We start from the raw sequence: 19,553 nt of genomic DNA, 5'->3' as shown, positions 1-19,553 counted from the left end.
CGGGCTCTTTCCCCACCGCTGCGTCACTGTACCTGCCTCGGGCCAGCGCGGCTCTCTGGCGCCCTCCCCTGGCCCGCTGTGTATTGTAAGATTGGTCTTTCCCCACCGGTGGGTCTCTGAATCTGCCTCGAGCCGGCACGGCTCTCTGGCGCCCTCTCCTGGCCCGCTGTATAATGTACGATTGCTGGTTGAGAGCCTTTCTTTCGTCTGCTCACCACATCCTCCCAACCCGACTGCCGCCGACTCAATGCCTATTTTATTGTAATGTTTGGATTGCCGGAAAGCACACAATGGTTCGTTCTGAGTTTTATGGATTCACTGAACATTGGACTAGGTTCTCGTGAATGAATTGGGCACGTTGCATCACGACATGTAATTGACCAATAAAACTGGAGCTGACGGTTTTTTAACTCCCAGGCGGGATTTCGATGTCAACTCATTCTTTCGTCCTGGCAGCTGAAGGGCATGCGCTCTTTTTACAGGACAGTCGAATATTCAGCATAACCCCACGAGCTGGAGCTGGCACCATCCAAAGGGGAAATATTCTCCACCTCTGCATCCTTCCCATCACGCTCCCGTTTGTGGTCAGGGCTCTCATCGCTCCGGCGGTCAATCAGTTGTTTAGTCTCTCCCAACAAGGCAGATAATCTGCACTGTGGGATATTAAAGCGATGCCTCACATCCCTCGCTCTTGTTTTTACCATTACCGCAACCCCTTTCGGAGCCACCACATCCTGACTTCTCTCCAGCACAGACCGAGTCCGGCCTGACACGGTGAACTCCGCGGGGAGCAGTTGAGGGCCCGTTAGTTCAGAACAGTCATTGAGCTATTTACAGATGAACATGTTGTGAATCACGGTTTGATTCCTTTCCTGTGCTGCACCATTGGACTGCGATGATCAGCGGTTCAGTACCACTAATGGATTCAGTACAGCCTGATCGGTGTAAATGGATCGAACCACCTAGATACATGTGGGAGACTGACCAGGAGGGTCTGAGCAATAACATAGATGGATCACTGCAGCTAAACCCACCTGATCTTTATAAATGTACCGGACCATCTAGATACATGTGGAGAGGGGATTGGCCAGGAGGGACTGCTCATTACAACAACTACCACGTTCATTTATATAGCGCCGTTAACTTAGTAAATCACCCCAAGTCGCTTCACATAATTAGCCAAAACAATATACTGAGCCAAAGGAGAGATGAGTACAAGTTCCCAAAAGTGTGGTCAGAGATAGGTTCTAAGGATGGTCTTAAAGGACGAGTGAAATGGAGAGGTTTAGGAAGGGAATACCAGAGATTAGGGCCCAGACAAGTAAAGGGACAACCGCCAATGATGAGGTGGAGGATGGACAAGAGTCCAGAGAATCAGCAATGCAGAATTCATAAAATCATAGAAATTTACAGCACGGAAGGAGGCCATTCGGCCCATCGTGTCCATGCTGGCTGACAAAGAGCTATCCAACCTAGTCCCACTTTCCTGCTCTTGGTCCATAGGCCTGTAGGTTATGACATTTCAAGTGCATATCCAAGTATTTTTTAAATGTGGTCAGAGTTTCTGCCTCCACCACCGTTTCATGCAATGAGTTCCAGACCCCTACCATCTTCTGAGTGAAATTATTTGCCCACAAATCCCTGCTAAACCTCCTACCAATTACTTTAAATCTATGCCCCCTGGTTGTTGACCCATCTGCTAAAGGAAATCGGTTCATCATATCAACTCCATCTAGGCCCCTCAAAATTTTATACTCCATCAATTAGGTCTCCCGTCAGCCTCCTCTGTTCCAAAGAAAACAGACCCAACTTATCCAATCTTTCCTCATCGCTAAGATTCTCCAGTCCCAGCAACATCCTCGTAAATCTCTTCTGTACCCACTCTGGTGCAATCACATTTTTCTTGTAATGTGGTGACCAGAACTGCATGAAGTACTCTAGCTGTGGCCTAAGTAATGTTTCATACTGTTCAAGCTCTTATATTCTATGCCTCGGCTAATAAAATCAAGTATCCCATATGCCTTTTAACCACCTTATCCACATAGTCTGCTATTTGCAGGGATCTGTGGACATGCACTCAAAGGTCCCTTTGTTCCTCTACACTTCTCAGTATCCTACCATTTCATGTGTATTCCCTTGCCTTGTTAGCCCTCCCTCTGGATTGAATTCCATTTGCCACTGTTCTGCCCACCAGATCAGTCCCTTGCTATCTTCCTGCATTCTGAAGCTTTCTTCTTCTTTATAACTGCACGGCCAATTTTTGTATCACCTGAAATCTTAATCTTACCCCCGACATTCAAATCTAAATAATTGATATATACCACAAAAAGCAAGGGACCTAGTTCTGGGAGGATTATAGGACTCGAGGACTTTTCATGGATAGGGCAGGGGCGACCACATGGAGGGATTTGAACAAGAAAATGAGAATTTTAAAATCGAGACGTTGCTGGACAGAGAGCCAATGCAGTTTAACAAGCAAGGGGTGACGTGTGAAAGGGACTTGGTGCGAGTTAGGTTATATGCAGCAGAGTTTGGGTGAGTTTAAGTTTATGGAGGGAGCAAGATGGGAATTGGGACAGGACAGCATTAGATCAGTCCCGCCAGGAAGTGACAAAAGCCTGGAGGGTTTTAGCGGCAGAAGGGGCGGAGCATGTAGAGGGAGCCTTACTCTGTGTCTAACCCCGTGATGTACCTGCCCTGGGAGTGTTTGATGGGACAGTGCAGAGGGAGCTTTACTCTGTATCTAACCCGTGCTGTACCTGCTCTGGGAGTGTTTGATGACAGTGTAGAGGGAGCTTTACTCTGTATCTAACCCGCGCTGTACCTGCCGTGTCAGTGTTTGGTGGGACAGTGTAGAGGGAGCTTTACTCTGTATCTGACCCATGCTGTACCAGGAAAAGGAAAAGGAAATGGAAAGGGAAAGGGAAAGGGAGAAGCCCATTAGAGATACTGAAGATGGCTTCTTGAAAACAAGTTTGCATCTTACAAACTTGCTTGAGTTATCAGTTTGGGGTTAGGATTAGAGGTTATCAGTTTGCGGTTAGGATTAGGGGTTATCGGTTTGGGGTTAGGATTAGGGGTTATTGGTTTGAGGTTAGGATTAGAGGTTATCAGTTTGCGGTTAGGATTAGGGGTTATCGGTTTGGGGTTAGGATTAGAGGTTATCAGTTTGGGGTTAGGATTAGGGGTTATCAGTTTGGGGTTAGGATTAGAGGTTATCAGTTTGCGGTTTGGGGTTAGGATTAGAGGTTATCAGTTTGGGGTTAGGATTAGGGGTTATCAGTTTGGGGTTAGGATTAGGGGTTATCAGTTTGGGGTTAGGATTAGGGGTTATCAGTTTGGGGTTAGGATTAGAGGTTATCAGTTTGGGGTTAGGATTAGGGGTTATCGGTTTGGAGTTAGGATTAGAGGTTATCAGTTTGGGGTTAGGATTAGGGGTTATCAGTTTGGGGTTAGGATTAGGGGTTATCGGTTTGGGGTTAGGATTAGAGGTTATCAGTTTGGGGTTAGGATTAGGGGTTATCGGTTTGGGGTTAGGATTAGGGGTTATCGGTTTGGGGTTAGGATTAGGGGTTATCGGTTTGGGGTTAGGATTAGGGGTTATCAGTTTGGGGTTGGGGTTAGGATTAGGGGTTATCAGTTTGGGGTTAGGATTAGGGGTTATCGGTTTGGGGTTAGGATTAGGGGTTATCGGTTTGGGGTTAGGATTAGGGGTTAGGGATAGAATCCACTTTTGACAATGCTAGTGACACTAAGAACATAAGAAATAGGAGGAGTAGGCCACCTGGTCCCTCGAGCCTGCTCCGCCATTTAATAAGATCATTTAATAAGGAGAGGAGGCGGAGCGGGTGTCCAACGAGGCCTACAAAAGGTCCATCAGTTGGCGGGAGTTCGAGCGGGACATTGGAGAGGAGGCACAGCGGGTGTCCAGGGAGGCCGACAAAAGGCCCATCAGTCGGCGGGAGTTCGAGCGTGACGTCGGAGAGGAGGCCAGCTGGTGCAGCTGCAGCAGGGAGGCAAAAAAGTAGAAAGAAATCGAAAGGTGATGTCACAGCCAAAGGGGGTAAGTGATTGGTAAAAAGTTTTTCTTTTTCTTTTTCTTTATCAGTAAATAGCCTTTTAGTATTGTTGTTGCTAATTTAAGTTTATCTAAGGGTTAAGTCATTGCAGGAGAGCTTGGACACGTATTATGCTCCTCCTGTACTATGTAGGAAGTCAGGGATGCTTCTGGTGTCCCTGACGACTACGTGTGCGGGAAGTGTATCCGCCTGCAGCTCCTGACAGACCACATTGCGGCACTGGAGCTGCGGGTAGATTTACTCTGGAGCATCCACGATGCTAAGAATGACATGAATAGCACGTGTAGCGAGTTGGTCTTACCGCAGGTAAAGGGTACACAGCCAGATAGGGAATGAGTGACCAACAGAAAGAGTAGTGCAAGGAAGGTAGTGCAGGGGTCCCCTGTGGTCATCCCCCTGCAGAACAGATACACCGCTTTGGGTACTGTTGGGGGGATGACTCATCAGGGGAGAGCAGCAGCAGCCAAGTTCATGGCACCGTGGGTGGCTCTGCTGCACAGGAAGGCAGCAAAAAGAATGGGAGAGCTATGGTGATAGGGGATTCAATTGTAAGGGGAATAGATATGCGTTTCTGCGGCAACAACCGAGACTCCAGGATGGTATGTTGCCTCCCTGGTGCAAGGGTCAAGGATGTCTCGGAGCGGGTGCAGGACATTCTGAAAAGGGAGGGTGAACAGCCAATTTTCGTGGTGGATATAGGTATCAACGATATAGGTAAAAAACAGGATGAGGTCCAACGAGACGAATTTAGCGAGCTAGGAGCTAAATTAAAAAGTAGGACCTCAAAAGTACTAATCTCATGATTGCTCCAGTGCCACGTGCTAATCAGAGAAGGAATTGCAGGATAGCTTAGATGAATACGTGGCTTGAGGAGTGGTGCAGAAGGGAGGGATTCAAATTCCTGGGACATTGGAACCGGTTCTGGGGGAGGTGGGACCAGCACAAACCGGATGGTCGTCACCTGGGCAGGACCTGAACCAATGTCCTATGGGGAGTGTTTGCTCGTACTCTTGGGGAGGAGTTAAACTAATATGGCAGGGGGATGGGAACCTCTGCAGGGAGACAGAGGGAAATAAAATAGAGGCAGAAGCAAAAGATAGAAAGGAGAATAGTAAAAGTGGAGGGCAGAGAAACCCAAGGTAAAAAGCAAAAAGGGCCACATTACAGCAAAATTCTAAAGGGGCAAAGTGTGCTTAAAAAGGCAAGCCTGAAGGTCCTGTGCCTCAATGCGAGGAGTATTTGGAATAAGGTGGACGAATTAACTGCGCGATAGCAGTTAACGTATATGATGTAATTGGCTCCAGGGTGACCAAGGCAGGGAACTCAACATCCAGCGGTATTCAACATTTAGGAAGGATAGACAGAAAGGAAAAGGAGGCGGGGTGGCGTTACTGGTAAAGAGGAAATTAATGCAATAGTAAGGAAAGACATTAGCTTGGATGATGTGGAATCGGTATGTGTGGAGCTTCAGAATACCAAGGGGCAGAAAACGTTAGTGGGAGCTGTGTACAGACCACCAAACAGTTGTAGTGAGGTTGGGGACAGCATCAAACACGAAATAAGGGATGTGTGCAATAAAGGTACAGCAGTTATCATGGGCGACTTTAATCTACATATTGATTGGACAAACCAAACTGGTAGCAATGCAGTGGAGGAGGATTTCCTGGAGTGCATTAGGGATGGTTTTCTAGACCAATTTGTCGAGGAACCAATTAGGGAGCTGGCCATCCTACACTGGGTGATGTGTAATGAGAAGGGACTAATTGGCAGTCTTGTTGTGCGAGGCCCCTTGGGGAAGAGTGATCATAATATGGTAGAATTCTTTATTAAGATAGAGAGTGACACAGTTAATTCCGAGACTAGGGTCCTGAACTTAAGGAAAGGTAACTTTGACGGAATGAGGCATGAATTGGCTAGAATAGACTGGCAAATGATACTTAAAGGGTTGACAGTGGATAGGCAATGGCAAACATTTAAAGATCACATCAATGTACTTCAGCAATTGTACATCCCTGTCTGGAGTAAAAATAAAACAGGGAAGGTGGCTCAAACATGGCTAACAAGGGAAATTAAGAATAGTGTTAAATCCAAGGAAGAGGCATATAAATTGGCCAGAAAAATCAGCAAATCTGAGGACTGGGAAAAATTTAGAATTCAACAGAGGAGAACTAAGGGTTAAAATTAAGAGGGGGAAAATAGCGTATGAGAGGAAGCTTGCCGGGAACATAAAAACTGACTGAAAAAGCTTCTATAGATATGTGAAGAGAAAAAGATTAGTGAAGACAAACGTAGGTCCCTTGCAGTCGGATTCAGGTGAATTTATAATGGGGAACAAAGAAATGGCAGACCAATTGAACAAATACTTTGGTTCTGTCTTCACGAAGGAAGACACAAATAACCTTCCGGATGTACTAGGGGACCGAGGGTCTAGTGAGAAGGAGGAACTGAAGGATATCCTTATTAGACAGGAAATTGTGTTAGGGAAATTTATGGGATTGAAGGCCGATAAGTTCCCGGGGCCTGATAGTCAGCATCCTAGAGTACTTAAGGAAGCGGCCCAGAAATAGTGGATGCATTGGTGATCATTTTCCAACAGTCTATCGACTCTGGATCAGTTCCCATGGACTGGAGGGTAGCTAATGTAACACCACTTTTTAAAACAAGAGCGAGAGAAAAAACGGGTAATTATAGACCGGTTAGCCTGACTTCAGTAGTGGGGAAAATGTTGGAATCAATAATTAAGGACGAAATAGCAGCACATTTGTAAAGTAGTGACAGGATCGATCCAAGTCAGCATGGATTTATGAAAGGGAAATCATTCTTGACGAATCTTCTGGAATTTTATGAGGAGGTAGCTAGCAGAGTGGACAAGGAGAACCAGTGGATGTGGCGTATTTGGACTTTCAAAAAGCTTTTGACAAGGTCCCACACAAGAGATTAGTGTGCAAAATCAAAGCAAATGGTATTGGGGGCAATGTACTGACATGGATAGAGAACTGGTTGGCAGACAGGAAGCAGAGAGTCGGGATAAACAGGTTCTTTCCAGAATGCCACAGGACTCAGTGCTGGGACCCCAGCTCTTTACAATATGCATTAATGATTTAGATGAAGGAATTGAGTGCAATATCTCCAAGTTTGCAGATGACACTAAACTGGGTGGCGGTGTGAGCCATGAGGAGGATGCTAAGAGGCTGCAGGGTGACTTGGACAGGTTAGGTGAGTGGGCAAATGCAAGGCAGATGCAGTATAATTTGGATAAATGTAAGGTTATCCACTTTGGGGGCAAAAACGCGAAGGCAAAATATTATCTGAATGGCAGCAGATTAGGAAAAGGAGGTGTAACGAGACCTGGGTGTCATGGCTCATCAGTCATTGAAAGTTGGCATGCAGGTACAGCAGGCGTTGAAGAAGGCAAATGGTATGTTGGCCTTCATAGCTAGTGGATTTGAGTATAGGAGCAGGGAGGTCTTACTGCAGTTGTACAGGGCCTTGGTGAGACCTCAGCTGAAATATTGTGTTTAGTTTTGCTCTCCTAATCTGAGGAAGGACGTTCTTGCTATTGAGGGAGTGCAGCGAAGGTTGACCAGACTGATTCCAGGGATGGTTGGACTGACATATGAGGAGAGACTGGATCAACTGGGCCTTTATACACTGGAGTTTAGAAGGATGAGAGGGGATCTCATAGAAACGTATAAGATTCTGATAGGACTGGACAGGTTAGAAGCGGGAGGAATGTTCATGATGTTGGGAAAGTCGAGAATCAGGGGACACAGTCTTAGGATAAGGGGTAGGCCATTTATGACTGAGATAAGGAGAAACTTCTTCATTCAGAGAGCTGTTAACCTGTGGAATTCCCTGCCGCAGAGAGTTGTTGATGCCAGTTCATTGGATATATTCAAGAGGGAGTTGGATATGGCCCTTATGGCTGAAGAGATCAAGGGGTATGGAGAGAAAGCAGGAAAGGGGTACTGAGGGAATGATCAGCCAAGATCTTATTGAATGGTGGTGCAGGCTCGAAGGACCGAATGGCCTACTCCTGCACCTATTTTCTATGTTTCATGGCTGATCTGATCATGGACTCAGCTCCACCTCCCTGCCCGCTCCCCATAAGCCTTTACTCCCTTATCGCTCAAAAATCTGTCTATCTCTGCCTTAAATATACTTAATGACCCAGCCTCCATTGCTCTGTGGGGCAGGAATTCCATAGATTTATTACTAGATGCTTCCTTTTTCATTTCATGTTTTGTAAACTCATGCAGATGATTCAGAAAGCAGCCGCATGAATTGGTCATTCCAGGAATCTTTTTTCTCGTCGATTTTCTCCCTTTCATTTCTCTACATTTCCCACAGAAAAAGATATCAGGGATAATTTGGGATTTTGGGACAAGAATAGGCGGATCCAGGTGCGCTGGTTACATCCAATCATCAGTCTGTTTGAAAAGGGCTTCTGATGACAATCTTCCAGCAGGCACCACCAGTCCCCATTTCTTCATCCATTACCCACCTTTCACCCTCACTAGAGCTGGATCCACCACCATGGCCATTCCCCACACTGAGGCTCTCTGATTTCCATGTATATCTCTATGTAAGATGATATGTCCTTACTAAACAGTGTAAATGCACATGAGGCCCATACTTGAGAGAAGGTCACTCTGTGACCAGTAACCTTTATTAGCCAGCACTTAAATGAAGAAGGTGGTTGGAGCTTCCCCTTTTATATCTGAAAGTCCAGGTTAGGAGTGTCTCCCATAAGTTCACCACCTAGTGGTCAATGTTCTCAGTGTACAACTTAGGTCAGTTTATATATGGGTTACAATGACAGTTGAATACATGACATCACCTCCCCCCTCCCCCTCCCCAAAAGTCTTATTGGGATCACAGGTTAAGTCTCTGGTGGTTTACGCTCCCTTGTAGAGCGCCCGAGTTGGGGCTCCAGTTGTTGGGCGCTGGCCTGAGTGTCTGCTGTTCGCGGTGCCTCAGGCCTGAGCGTACTGCCCACAGTGACTGGGCTCTCCTCCGCTTGGTTCCGGGGTTCGGTCACCTGTGGAGGAGTGAACTCTACATATAGTGTTGTTCCTCTGCTTCTTCTATGGGGTTGCTGAACCTCCTTTTTGTTTGATCCACGTGTTTGCAGCAGATTTGTCCATTGGCAAGTTTAAATACCAGAATCCTATTCCCCTCTTTGGCAATCACAGTGCCTGCGAGCCATTTAGGCCCTGCAGCGTAGTTGAGGACAAAGATAGGGTCATTGACATCAATACATCGTGCCCTCGCATTCCCTTCATGATAGTCACATTGTGACTGGTGCCTGCTCTCAACAATTTCTTTCATGGTGGGGTGTATAAGGGATAATCTGCTTTTGAGCATCCTTTTCATTAGCAGCTCTGTGGGTGGGACCCCTGTGTGCGAGTGTGATCGGGATCTATTGGCCAACAGGAGGCGTGATAAGCGGCTTTGTAGGGAACCCCCTTGGATTCTGAGCATCCCCTGGTTTGATTATCTGCACTGCTCGTTCTGCCTGGCCGTTTGAGACCGGCTTGAACGATGCTGTTCTGACACGGTTGATACCATTTCCTGTCATGACGTCCTGGAATTCAATGCTTGTAAAGCACAGGCCATTGTCGCTGACCAAGACGTCCAGTAGACCATGGGCAGTGAATATTGCCCGTAGACGTTCTACCGTGGCAGAGGATGTGCTTGAATTGAGAATGTCACACTCGATCCATTTGGAGTAGGTGTCTATGACAACCAAAAACATTTTTCCCATGAAAGGACCTGTGTAGTCCACATGGATGCGTGACCATAGCTTGGCGGGTCAGGACCAGGGGCTAACGGGAGCTTCCCTGGGTGCATTCCCCAGCTGGGCACACGTGTTGCACCTGCGAACACAAAGTTCCAGGTCTACATCTATTCCTGGCAATGACCTTCATCATGACAATGCCCGGGTGCTCATTGTGGAGTTCTCTGATGAACATCTCTCTGCCCATCTGGGGCATGACTACTCGGTTTCCCCACAGTAGGCTATCAGCCTGAATCGAGAGTTCATCCTTGTGCCTGTGAAATGGTTTGAACTCCTCAGGGCATGCCCCATACATGGCTGCCCAGTCCCCATTTAGGACACATTTCTTGACGAAAGACAGTAGTGGGTCTCTATTTGTCCAGACTTTGATCTGACGGGCTGTCACGGGTGAGCCTTCGCTTTCGAAAGCTTCAACAGCCATGACCATCTCAGCAGCATGCTTGGTTTCCCCCTTAGTGGTGGCGAGTGGGAACCTGCTGAGTGCAGTTTTCAGTGCCCGGTCTGTGGCGAATTGTATAGTCATAGGCGGCCAACATGAGTGGGGGCAGACAAAAGGCAGGTAACTATAGGCCGGTTAGTTTAACATCTGTAGTGGGGAAAATGCTTGAAAATATTAAGGAAGAAATAGCGGGATATCTAGATAGGAATAGTGCAATCAAGCAGACACAGAATGGATTCATGAAGGGGAAATCATGTTTAACTAATTTACTGGAATTCTTTGAGGATATAACGAGCATGGTGGATAGAGGTGTACCGATGGATGTGGTGTAGTTAGATTTTCAAAAGGCATTCGATAAGGTGCCACACAAAAGGTTACTGCAGAAGATAAAGGTACGCAGTCAGTGGAAATGTATTAGCATGGATAGAAAATTGGCTGGCTAACAGAAAGCAGAGAGTCAGGATAAATGGGTCCTTTTCGGGTTGGAAATCGGTGGTTAGTGGTGTGCCACAGGGATTGGTGCTGGGACCACAACTGTTTACAATATACATAGATGACCTGGAAGAGGGGACAGAGTGTAGTATAACAAAATTTGCAGATGACACAAAGATTAGTGGGAAAGCGGGTTGTGTAGAGGACACAGAGAGGCTGCAAAGAGATTTAGATAGGTTAAGCGAATGGGCTAAGGTTTGGCAGATGGAATACATTGTCGGAAAGTGTGAGGTCATCCACCTTGGGAAAAAAAAGTAAAAGGGAATATTATTTGAATGGGGAGAAATTACAACATGCTGCGGTGCAGAGGGACCTAGGGGTCCTTGTGCATGAATCCCAAAAAGTTAGTTTGCAGGTGCAGCAGGTAATCAGAAAGGCAAATGGAATGTTGGCCTTCATTGTGAGAGGGATGGAGTACAAAAGCAGGGAGGTCCTTCTGCAACTGTATAGGGTATTGGTGAGGCCGCACCTGGAGTACTGCGTGCAGTTTTGGTCACCTTACTTAAGGAAGGATGTACTAGCTTTGGAGGGGGTACAGAGACGATTCACTAGGCTGATTCCAGAGATGAGGGGGTTACCTTATGATGATAGATTGAGTAGACTGGGTCTTTACTCGTTGGAGTTCAGAAGGATGAGGGGTGATCTTATAGAAACAGTTAAAATAATGAAAGGGATAGACAAGATAGAGGCAGAGGTGTTGTTTCGACTGGTCGGGGAGACTAGAACTAGAGGGCACAGCCTCAAAATACGGGGGAGCCAATTTAAAACCGAGTTGAGAAGGAATTTCTTCTCCCAGAGGGTTGTGAATCTGTGGAATTCACTGCCCAAGGAAGCAGTTGAGGCTAGCTCATTGAATGTATTCAAATCACAGATAGATAGATTTTTAACCCTTAATTCCCTTATTGGTTATGAGGAGCGGGCGGGTAAGTGGAGCCGAGTCCACGGCCAGATCAGCCATGATCTTGTTGAATGGCGGAGCAGGCTCAAGGGGCTAGATGGCCTACTCATGTTCTTATGGTCACCTCTGTATGCGGGCCGATGCATTTGCATTTATGGCCTTGTTGTCGGCCAAAAGGGACGTTGGGGGTTTGTGATTTGTCTCTAGCTCAAATTTCCTGCCAAACAGGTACTGGTGCATTTTTTCTTATTGCATATACACATGCAAGCACTTCCTTTTCTTGCATCCCATAGCTCCTTTCTGCCTGGGACAGACTTCTGGAGGCATAAGTTACTGGCTGTAACTGACCCGTGGCATTAACATGCTGCAACACACACCAGACCCCATAGGACAACACATCGCACATTAAAACAAGTTTCTTACGTCGGTCATATAGCGTTAACAGATTGTTGGAGCATAACAAATTGCGTGCTCTATCAAAAGCCCTTTCCTGGCTGTCCCCCCATACCCATTCGCGACCTTTGTGTAGGAGCATGTGTAGCGGCTCTAACAGCATGCTCAATTTCGGAAGAAAGTTACCAAAATAGTTCAGGAGCCCCAGGAAAGAACGTAGCTCAGTCGTGTTACAGGGTCTGGGTGCTCTCTGGATCCCGTCAGCTGCTACCCTCATCCCCAGGAATTCTACCTCTGGAGCTAGGAAGATGCACTTCGCCTTTTTCAGTCACAGCCCTACCCGGTCCAGTCTGTGTAGCACCTTCTCCAGGTTGTGGTGGCGTTCTTCAGTATCGCAATCCATGATGAGGATGTCTTCTTGAAAAACCACCGTCCTTGGAATCGACTTGAGGAGGCTTTCCATATTTCATTGAAAGATTGCGGCGGCTGAGCGAATCCTGAACAGACATCTGTTGTACTCAAACAACCACTTGTGTGTCGTGATGGTGGTCAGCTTCTTTGACTCACTCGCCAGCTCCTGGGTCATGTAAGCTGAGGTCAGGTCCAATTTTGAAAAAGGTTTGCCACCGGATATCGTCGCAAAGAGGTCCTCCGCTCTCGGTAGATGGTACTGGTCTTGGAGTGACACACGATTGATGGTGGCCTTATAATCACCACAAATCCTGACCGACCCATCCGACTTAAGCACCGGCACAATCGGGCTCGCCCAGTCACTAAATTCGACTGGCGAGATGATGCCTTCCCTCAGCAGGTGGTCCAATTCGCCTTCTATCTTTTCCCGCATCACGTACGGCACCGCTCTGGCCTTGTGGTGTACTGGCCTAGCGTCCAGGTTTATCTGAATCATTACCTTGGTCCCATGAAAGTGCCAATGCCAGGTTGAAAGAATGAGTCAAATTTGTCCAGGACCTGGGAGCATGATATTTCCTCCACAGAAGAAATTGCAATTACATCGCCCCATTTCCAGTTCATGACAGCAAGCCAACTCCTCCCCAGTAGTGCGGGACCATCCCCCGGGACAATCTGTTCTCTGAATCTTTGTGGGTCACGACTACTGTGGCGCTGCCTAGCACCGGAATGATCATCTTTGTATATGTCCGTAGCTGTGCATCAATCGGCAATAATTTTGGCCTCCTGGCCTTGGACGCCCACAACTTGGTGAACTGTTTGATAATCAGGGACTGGCTGGTCCCCATGTCTAGCTCCATTGATACTGGGATGCCATTGAGGTGCACTATCATTATCGGTGGCGTCCTGGTGTATGAACTGTATTTGTGCTCCACATGAACTCACTGAACTTCAACTTCTAGCGATTTCCCCCAGTGTTCATTTGGCCTCGTAGGGCTTACATCGGACACGTCCTCCTCATACATCAACCTGGCTGCAGGCTTCCTGCACATACGTGCCAAGTGACCGCTGACATTGCAATTTCTGCAGGTATATTGCTGATACCTGCAATCTCTGGCTGGGTGTTTACCTCCACACCTCCAATATGAGCCATTGTTGGAAACAAAAGGTCCATTACCAGTCGATCGTCTGACTGTCTCTGTAACTGTCCTTAAGCGCACCATTGACAGGTGTTGATGGCCCCATTGTCGCTTGCAATGGCATGAATCGCCATTCAGCTAGCCATTGTGTCTGTTGAATTCCCCCTTTGGGTTCGACTACATGCTCGGGCATGTCCAATTGCCCCTGTCTGCCTTGAGAACTGTGTGCCGCATTAACAGTGTTGACTCCCTGTCCATTTTCTGCATTTAAGCCAAGATTTTTGTCAAACATCATTCTGGTCTCTTCCTCTCCTGAGATAACTGTCTGGGCCATCAAAGCCACCGTTTCCAGGGTCAAGTCTTTGGTCTCAATCAGTTTCCTGAAAACCCCAGCGTGCCCGATGCCCTCAATAAAAAAAGTCTTGCAGCATCTCCCCTCTGCATGCATCTGGGAATTTACATAGTCTCGCCAGTCGCCGGAGGTCTGCCACGAAGTCTGGAACGCTTTGCCCTTCTCGCCGCCGGTGCATGTAAAACCGGTGTCTCGCCATGTGCATGCTGCTCGCTGGTTTAAAGTGTTCCCCGATCAACTTACTGAGCTCTTCAAAAGTCTTATCCGACGGTTTCTCTGGCGTTAGAAGGTCCTTCCATCAGGGAGTACATCCTGGATCCACAAACCATCAGATGAGCCCTGCGTTTGTTGGCCGAATCCTGTCCCAACCATTCCTTAGTGACAAAACTTTGCTATAGTCTCAATAAAATCATTCCAATCATCACCAACACAGTACCTCTCGTCTGTGCTGCTAGTGGCCATGCTCGCATGATTTAAATCCCAGTTTCTCGTCGCCAATGATATGTCCTTACTATACAGTATAAATGCACACGAGGCCCATACTTGAGAAAAGGTCACTCTGTGACCAGTAACATTTATTAGCCAGCAGTGAAGTGCAGAAGGTGGGTGGAGCTTCCCCTTTTATACCTGAAAGTCCAGGTTATGAGTGTCTTCCACAAGTTCACCACCTAGTGGTCAGTGTTCTCACGGTGTAGAACTTAGGTCAGTTTATACATGGGTTACAATGACAGTTGAATACATGACATAATTGGTCCCTGGATTTGGCGTCTCAGTGTAAGTGGTCCCTGGATTTGTTGTCTCAGGTGTAAGTGGTCCCTGGATTTGGTGTCTCAGTGTAAGTGGTCCCTGGATTTGGCGTCTCAGTGTAAGTGGTCCCTGGATTTGGCGTCTCAGTGTAAGTGTCAATGTTTATGTTACACAAGGCCCTGTCTGTTATTACTGCACTAGATCATGTCTTTGTTGATATTGTATTGTGCCCTGTATCCATTATTGCAGCACTAGACCATGTCTATTTATATTACATGAGGCCCTATCTCAGTTATTACTGCACCAGACCATGTCTGTTTAAATTCCACAAGATCCTATCACCATTATTACTGCACTAGGCCCTGTCTCACTTTATATTGGATGAGATCCTATACGCCAAACTGTCACTTTTATCGATTAAGATCAGGCGATTATTTGGATGGAAACTGAAGTTACCTTTCCTTTAATTGAGCTGTTTGATTTAAAGAAATGGCAGACATTCACAGCGGGTTATGTCACACCAACATGGCCGACTGCATGTTGCACACATACAAAATCAAAATACTACAGATGCTGGAAATCTGAAATAAAAACAAAATGCTGGAATACTCAGTCGATCAGACAGCGTCTCTAGAGAGAGAAACAGTTAACGGTTCAGGTCGATGACCTGCTGAGTATTTCCAGCATTTTCTGTTTTTAATTGTATGTCACACAAACCATGGCCGATGCTGCTTTACCCTGCAGCAGATGACGCCACAGTGCTTTCCGCCTGTCACAACATGTCGGTATGTTTCTGCCATTGATTCAGGGTCGGGGTTCATAGGCTGTCTGCAGCCTCTGCTCAGCGTTAAACAGCTCCAGGTTGTACAGCCCATGACCCCTGACCCAGGACTGTGATCTTGGAGGCCTCTGAAAATGGCCCTGCATTTTCCGAGAGTCTCCGAGCCTGGGGGTCAGCAAGAGGACAGACAGACAGAGAATGAGATTAGAGGGGTTGGTGGTCCCTCATAGGCAGGGTGGCAGAAGGAACTTGCATTTCTCCAGGGCCTTTCACCATCTCAGTACTTCCCTATCCTCACAGCCAATGTCCGGGGGGTGGGGGCTTTATAAATGAGGCCACTGTTTTATTCTAGGACACTCAGCAGCCAATTTCTTCACAGCATAATCCCACAAACAGCAGTGTGATAAATGACTAGATCATCAGTTTTAGTTGAGCAACAAGTATTGGCCACCGGGCATAACTCCCCAACTCTTTTTCCAATAGCGCCCATTGGATTTTTACATCCACCTGAGAGGGCAGATGCGGCCTCGGTTTAACAATCTAATCCAAAAGACACACCTCCGGGAGTGCAGCCCTCCCTCAATACTGGGAGTGTTAGCCTGGATTATAGGTTGAAGTTTCTGGAGTGGGGATTTGAACCCACATCCTTTATAACCCTCTAGGTAAGAGTATTAGCACAGAGTTAAGACTCAAATCTAGTTCTGGAAAAGGCCCATTAATTCTTCCATCCCCTAACCTGATGTGATTTTTTTCCCCCACAGGGAAAGTCACGCCAGAACTTCCAGCAGTTTTGAGGAAAAGCAGCACTGGATTTGAAGAAATCTGCTGGAAAATCCTTGAGGCCAACCGGAAACCTCTGGGTGTTCAGGCCGGGAGGCTCCGACACTATTTGGTGAGACTATAGATGACTTCAAGTAAAATGAGGCAAATGGTGAGCAACAGTCTGAAGGTTCCCGGGGAATGTCCAACGTCCTCAGGTGGGCAGTTTAGAAAGAAATGGAAGTGTGGGGAGAAAGTTGGTCAGGGACAGGAAACAGAGGGTCGGATCAGAAGTGGTTATCCCAGGGGTCATTGCTGGGCCCTTTGTTCTCAGTATTTTATAGTCAATTCAGATTTGGGGGTCGGGAGAAGAATCTGAACATTTGGTGATGACACATAAGTAGGAGGTTTGCCAAAGAGTAATGAAACTGCAAATGGGCTCAAGAAGACATTGGGGTGTTCCATTACATAGCCTGTTTAACCTCGGGTCCCATAGGGTGAAAGGTCAGTGTCTGACCCCACTGCCCCATCTAGACTACATTCTAGGACTGGATTTGGAATTGGGATTTCTGAATGCACTGGGCTCAGTCCTCACAGAAAGCTGCACGTAAGTTTTGAGAACGAGCAGAGAAGAAGCTGGTGAGAAGTGCGGTGTTGGGGCAGATTGGAAGCACAGACAATACGTGGGTGTTATCATTCCTTTTATTTGATGATTAATCCTGCACACAGATTCAATCATGCTTGCACTGCAGTTAGTCTGATCCATGTTTCTCGCAATCAGAGTAAGCTTGCTCGCTCCCCACCAATTGTAGCCCCCTGTCCCACCACCCGGCAGGGACCTGCTAACTCAGCACAGACTGGGGGAGGGGGGGATGGAACCTGGGCTCTTCCTACTCCCTTTGGGGCTCCGTACCGCACTGGGCAGGAGATTCAGGCATCAGCAAAATTCACAATGTGAGAGATTAGAGGGAGCTCCTCTTTCAGTGAGATCAGCAAAGTATCAATTGAAACATTTAGTTATTTACCTTCAAAAAGAAATAGGCAGCATTTCAATTAACCCTCAGGCCTGAGTTTGTGAAGGATGTGTAAACTCAGAGGTCCTAAATCCTCCACCCGTTAAATGTTCTCCCGTATTTGGAAGCAATCTGCCCTCGAATTCAGAAAATCAACAGAAAACGTTAATGTTGAACCCTTGTTAAAAGGGGGCCCTGAGGGAGAGACTCCCCTCCCAGTGTGTAAACGGGACACATGCATTAATGATTCCAATCGCAGTTGGCTCCAGTCCTCTCCCCTCCCCTCCCCCGGCGGGACTGTATTGTCGCGGAGGACGGTCATGTTGCTCCTGGCGATGCTCCTCTGCTCCAGGGACTGGGCTGGTTTAACCTTTGGCAGGGCGGCTATTCCAGCGCAAGAAGTAGACATTACCTGAGGAGTCCCCACAGACACCCTCCCCGGGGGAGACAGGATTCGCCTCAAGGCACAGCACGGGTGCCTGGCAGGTAAAGAGACCCACCTGTAGGCAAGAGACAGAGAATATGCATTATGAGAGAGAGAGGTGGAGAATGTGACCAAGAGAGAGAGAGAGAAAATGGATGAATGTGCAGAGTTTACCTGTTTCAGGGACACGCGATCCCACAGGCGCACAGATTGGTCGTACGACGTCGTCACAATGAGTTCATTGGTTTCAGTCACGGCTGTCACCCTATCAGAGTGAACCTGGGGACAGAATGTGAACAGGAATATTCTCAACAGAGCGTGGTAGATAGAGTAAAGCTCCCAGGGCAGGTACAGCATGGGTTAGATACAGAGTAAAGCTCCCTCTACACTGTCCCATCAAATACTCCCAGCACGGGTTAGATACAGAACATAAGAAATAGGAGCAGGAGTAGGCCATTTAGCCCCTTGAACCTGCTCCGCCATTCAATAAGGCCATAGCTGATCTGATCATGGACTCAGCTCCACTTCCTTGCCCGCTCCCCATTACCCTTTATTGCCTTATCGCTCAAAAATCTATCTATCTCCACCTTAAATATATTCAATGACACAGCCTCCACAGCTCTCTGGGGCAGAGAATTCCATAGATTTACAACCCTCAGAAGAAATTTCTCCTCATCTCAATTTTAAATGGGCAGCCCCTTATTCTGAGACTATCTCCCCTAGTTTTAGTTTCCCTTATGAGTGGAAATATCCTCTCTGCCTCCACCTTGTCAAGCCCCCTCATTATCTTATATGTTTCGATAAGATCACCTCTCATTCTTCTGAACTCCAATGAGTATAAGCCCATCCCTTATCTCCGGAATCAATCTAGTGAGCCAGCTCTGAACGCCTCTGAAGTGTATCCTTCCTTAAATACAGAGACCAAAACTGTACACAGTATTCTAGGTGTGGCCTCACCAATACCCAGATCCCTCTGTACTGCAGCACTTTGCAATTTTTCTCCATTTAAATTATAATTTGCTTTTTTATTTTGTCTGCCAAAGTGGATAACCTCATACTTTCCCACATTATACTCCATCTGCCAAATTTTTGTCCACTCACTTAGCCTGTCTATATCCCATTGCAGATCTTTTGTGTCCTCCTCACAATTTGCTTTCCCACCCATCTTTGTATCATCAGCAAACTTGGTAACATTACACTCGGTCCTTTCATCCAAGTTATTAATATAGATTGTAAATAGTTGAGATCCCAGCATCGATCTCTATGGCACTCCACTAGTCACTGTTTGCCAACCAGAAAATGACCCATTTATCCCGACTCTCTGTTTTCTATTATTTAGCCAATCGTCCTTCCATGCTAATCTATTACCCCCAATCCCATGAGCTTTTATCTTGTGCAGTAACCTTTTATGTGGCACCTTATCAAATGCCTTCTGGAAATCCAAATATATCACATCAACTGGTTCCCCCTTATCCACCCTGCTCCTTAAATCCTCAAAGAACTCCAGCAAATTTGTCAAACATGATTTCCCCTTCACAAAACCATACTGACTTTGCTTGATTGAATTATGCTTTTCCAAATTCCTGCTACTGCTTCCTTAATAATGGACTCCAGCATTTTCCCAACAACAGATGATAGGCTAACTGGTCTATAGTTTCCTGCTTTTTGTCTGCCTCCTTTTTTAAATAGGGGCGTTACATTTGTGGTTTTCCAATCTGATGGGACTGCCCCAGAATCCAGGGAATTTTGGTAGATTGCAACCAATGCATCCACTATCACTGCAGCCACTTCTTTTAAGACCCTGGGATGTAAGCCATCAGGTCCAGGGG

The 19,553-nt window shown here is 46.9% G+C and overlaps 1 protein-coding gene and 1 pseudogene across 1 annotated transcript in view; one reads left to right on the top strand and one right to left on the bottom strand.

Annotated features, from left to right (window-relative positions):
- LOC139273708 (zinc finger protein 721-like) overlaps window positions 1-19,553 on the top strand; it is a 494,469-nt pseudogene that overhangs the window by 11,782 nt on the left and 463,134 nt on the right.
- Window positions 16,972-19,553, bottom strand: part of LOC139272886 (telomerase protein component 1-like) — a 125,262-nt gene continuing 122,680 nt past the window's right edge. Inside the window, exons 53-54 of the mRNA XM_070888990.1 lie at window positions 17,899-18,003; window positions 16,972-17,800 (exon numbers count right to left, since the gene is read on the bottom strand). Coding sequence (XP_070745091.1) covers window positions 17,666-17,800; window positions 17,899-18,003 — 240 coding nt within the window. The 3' untranslated portion in view covers window positions 16,972-17,665. The remainder of the gene's footprint in view (window positions 17,801-17,898; window positions 18,004-19,553) is intronic.

Source organism: Pristiophorus japonicus, chromosome 9 (genome assembly GCF_044704955.1).
Source record: "Pristiophorus japonicus isolate sPriJap1 chromosome 9, sPriJap1.hap1, whole genome shotgun sequence".
NCBI classification, from domain to species: Eukaryota; Metazoa; Chordata; class Chondrichthyes; family Pristiophoridae; genus Pristiophorus; species Pristiophorus japonicus.
The sequence above is the reverse complement of the archived record's forward strand: the minus strand, read 5'-3'. Positions and strand labels throughout refer to the sequence as shown.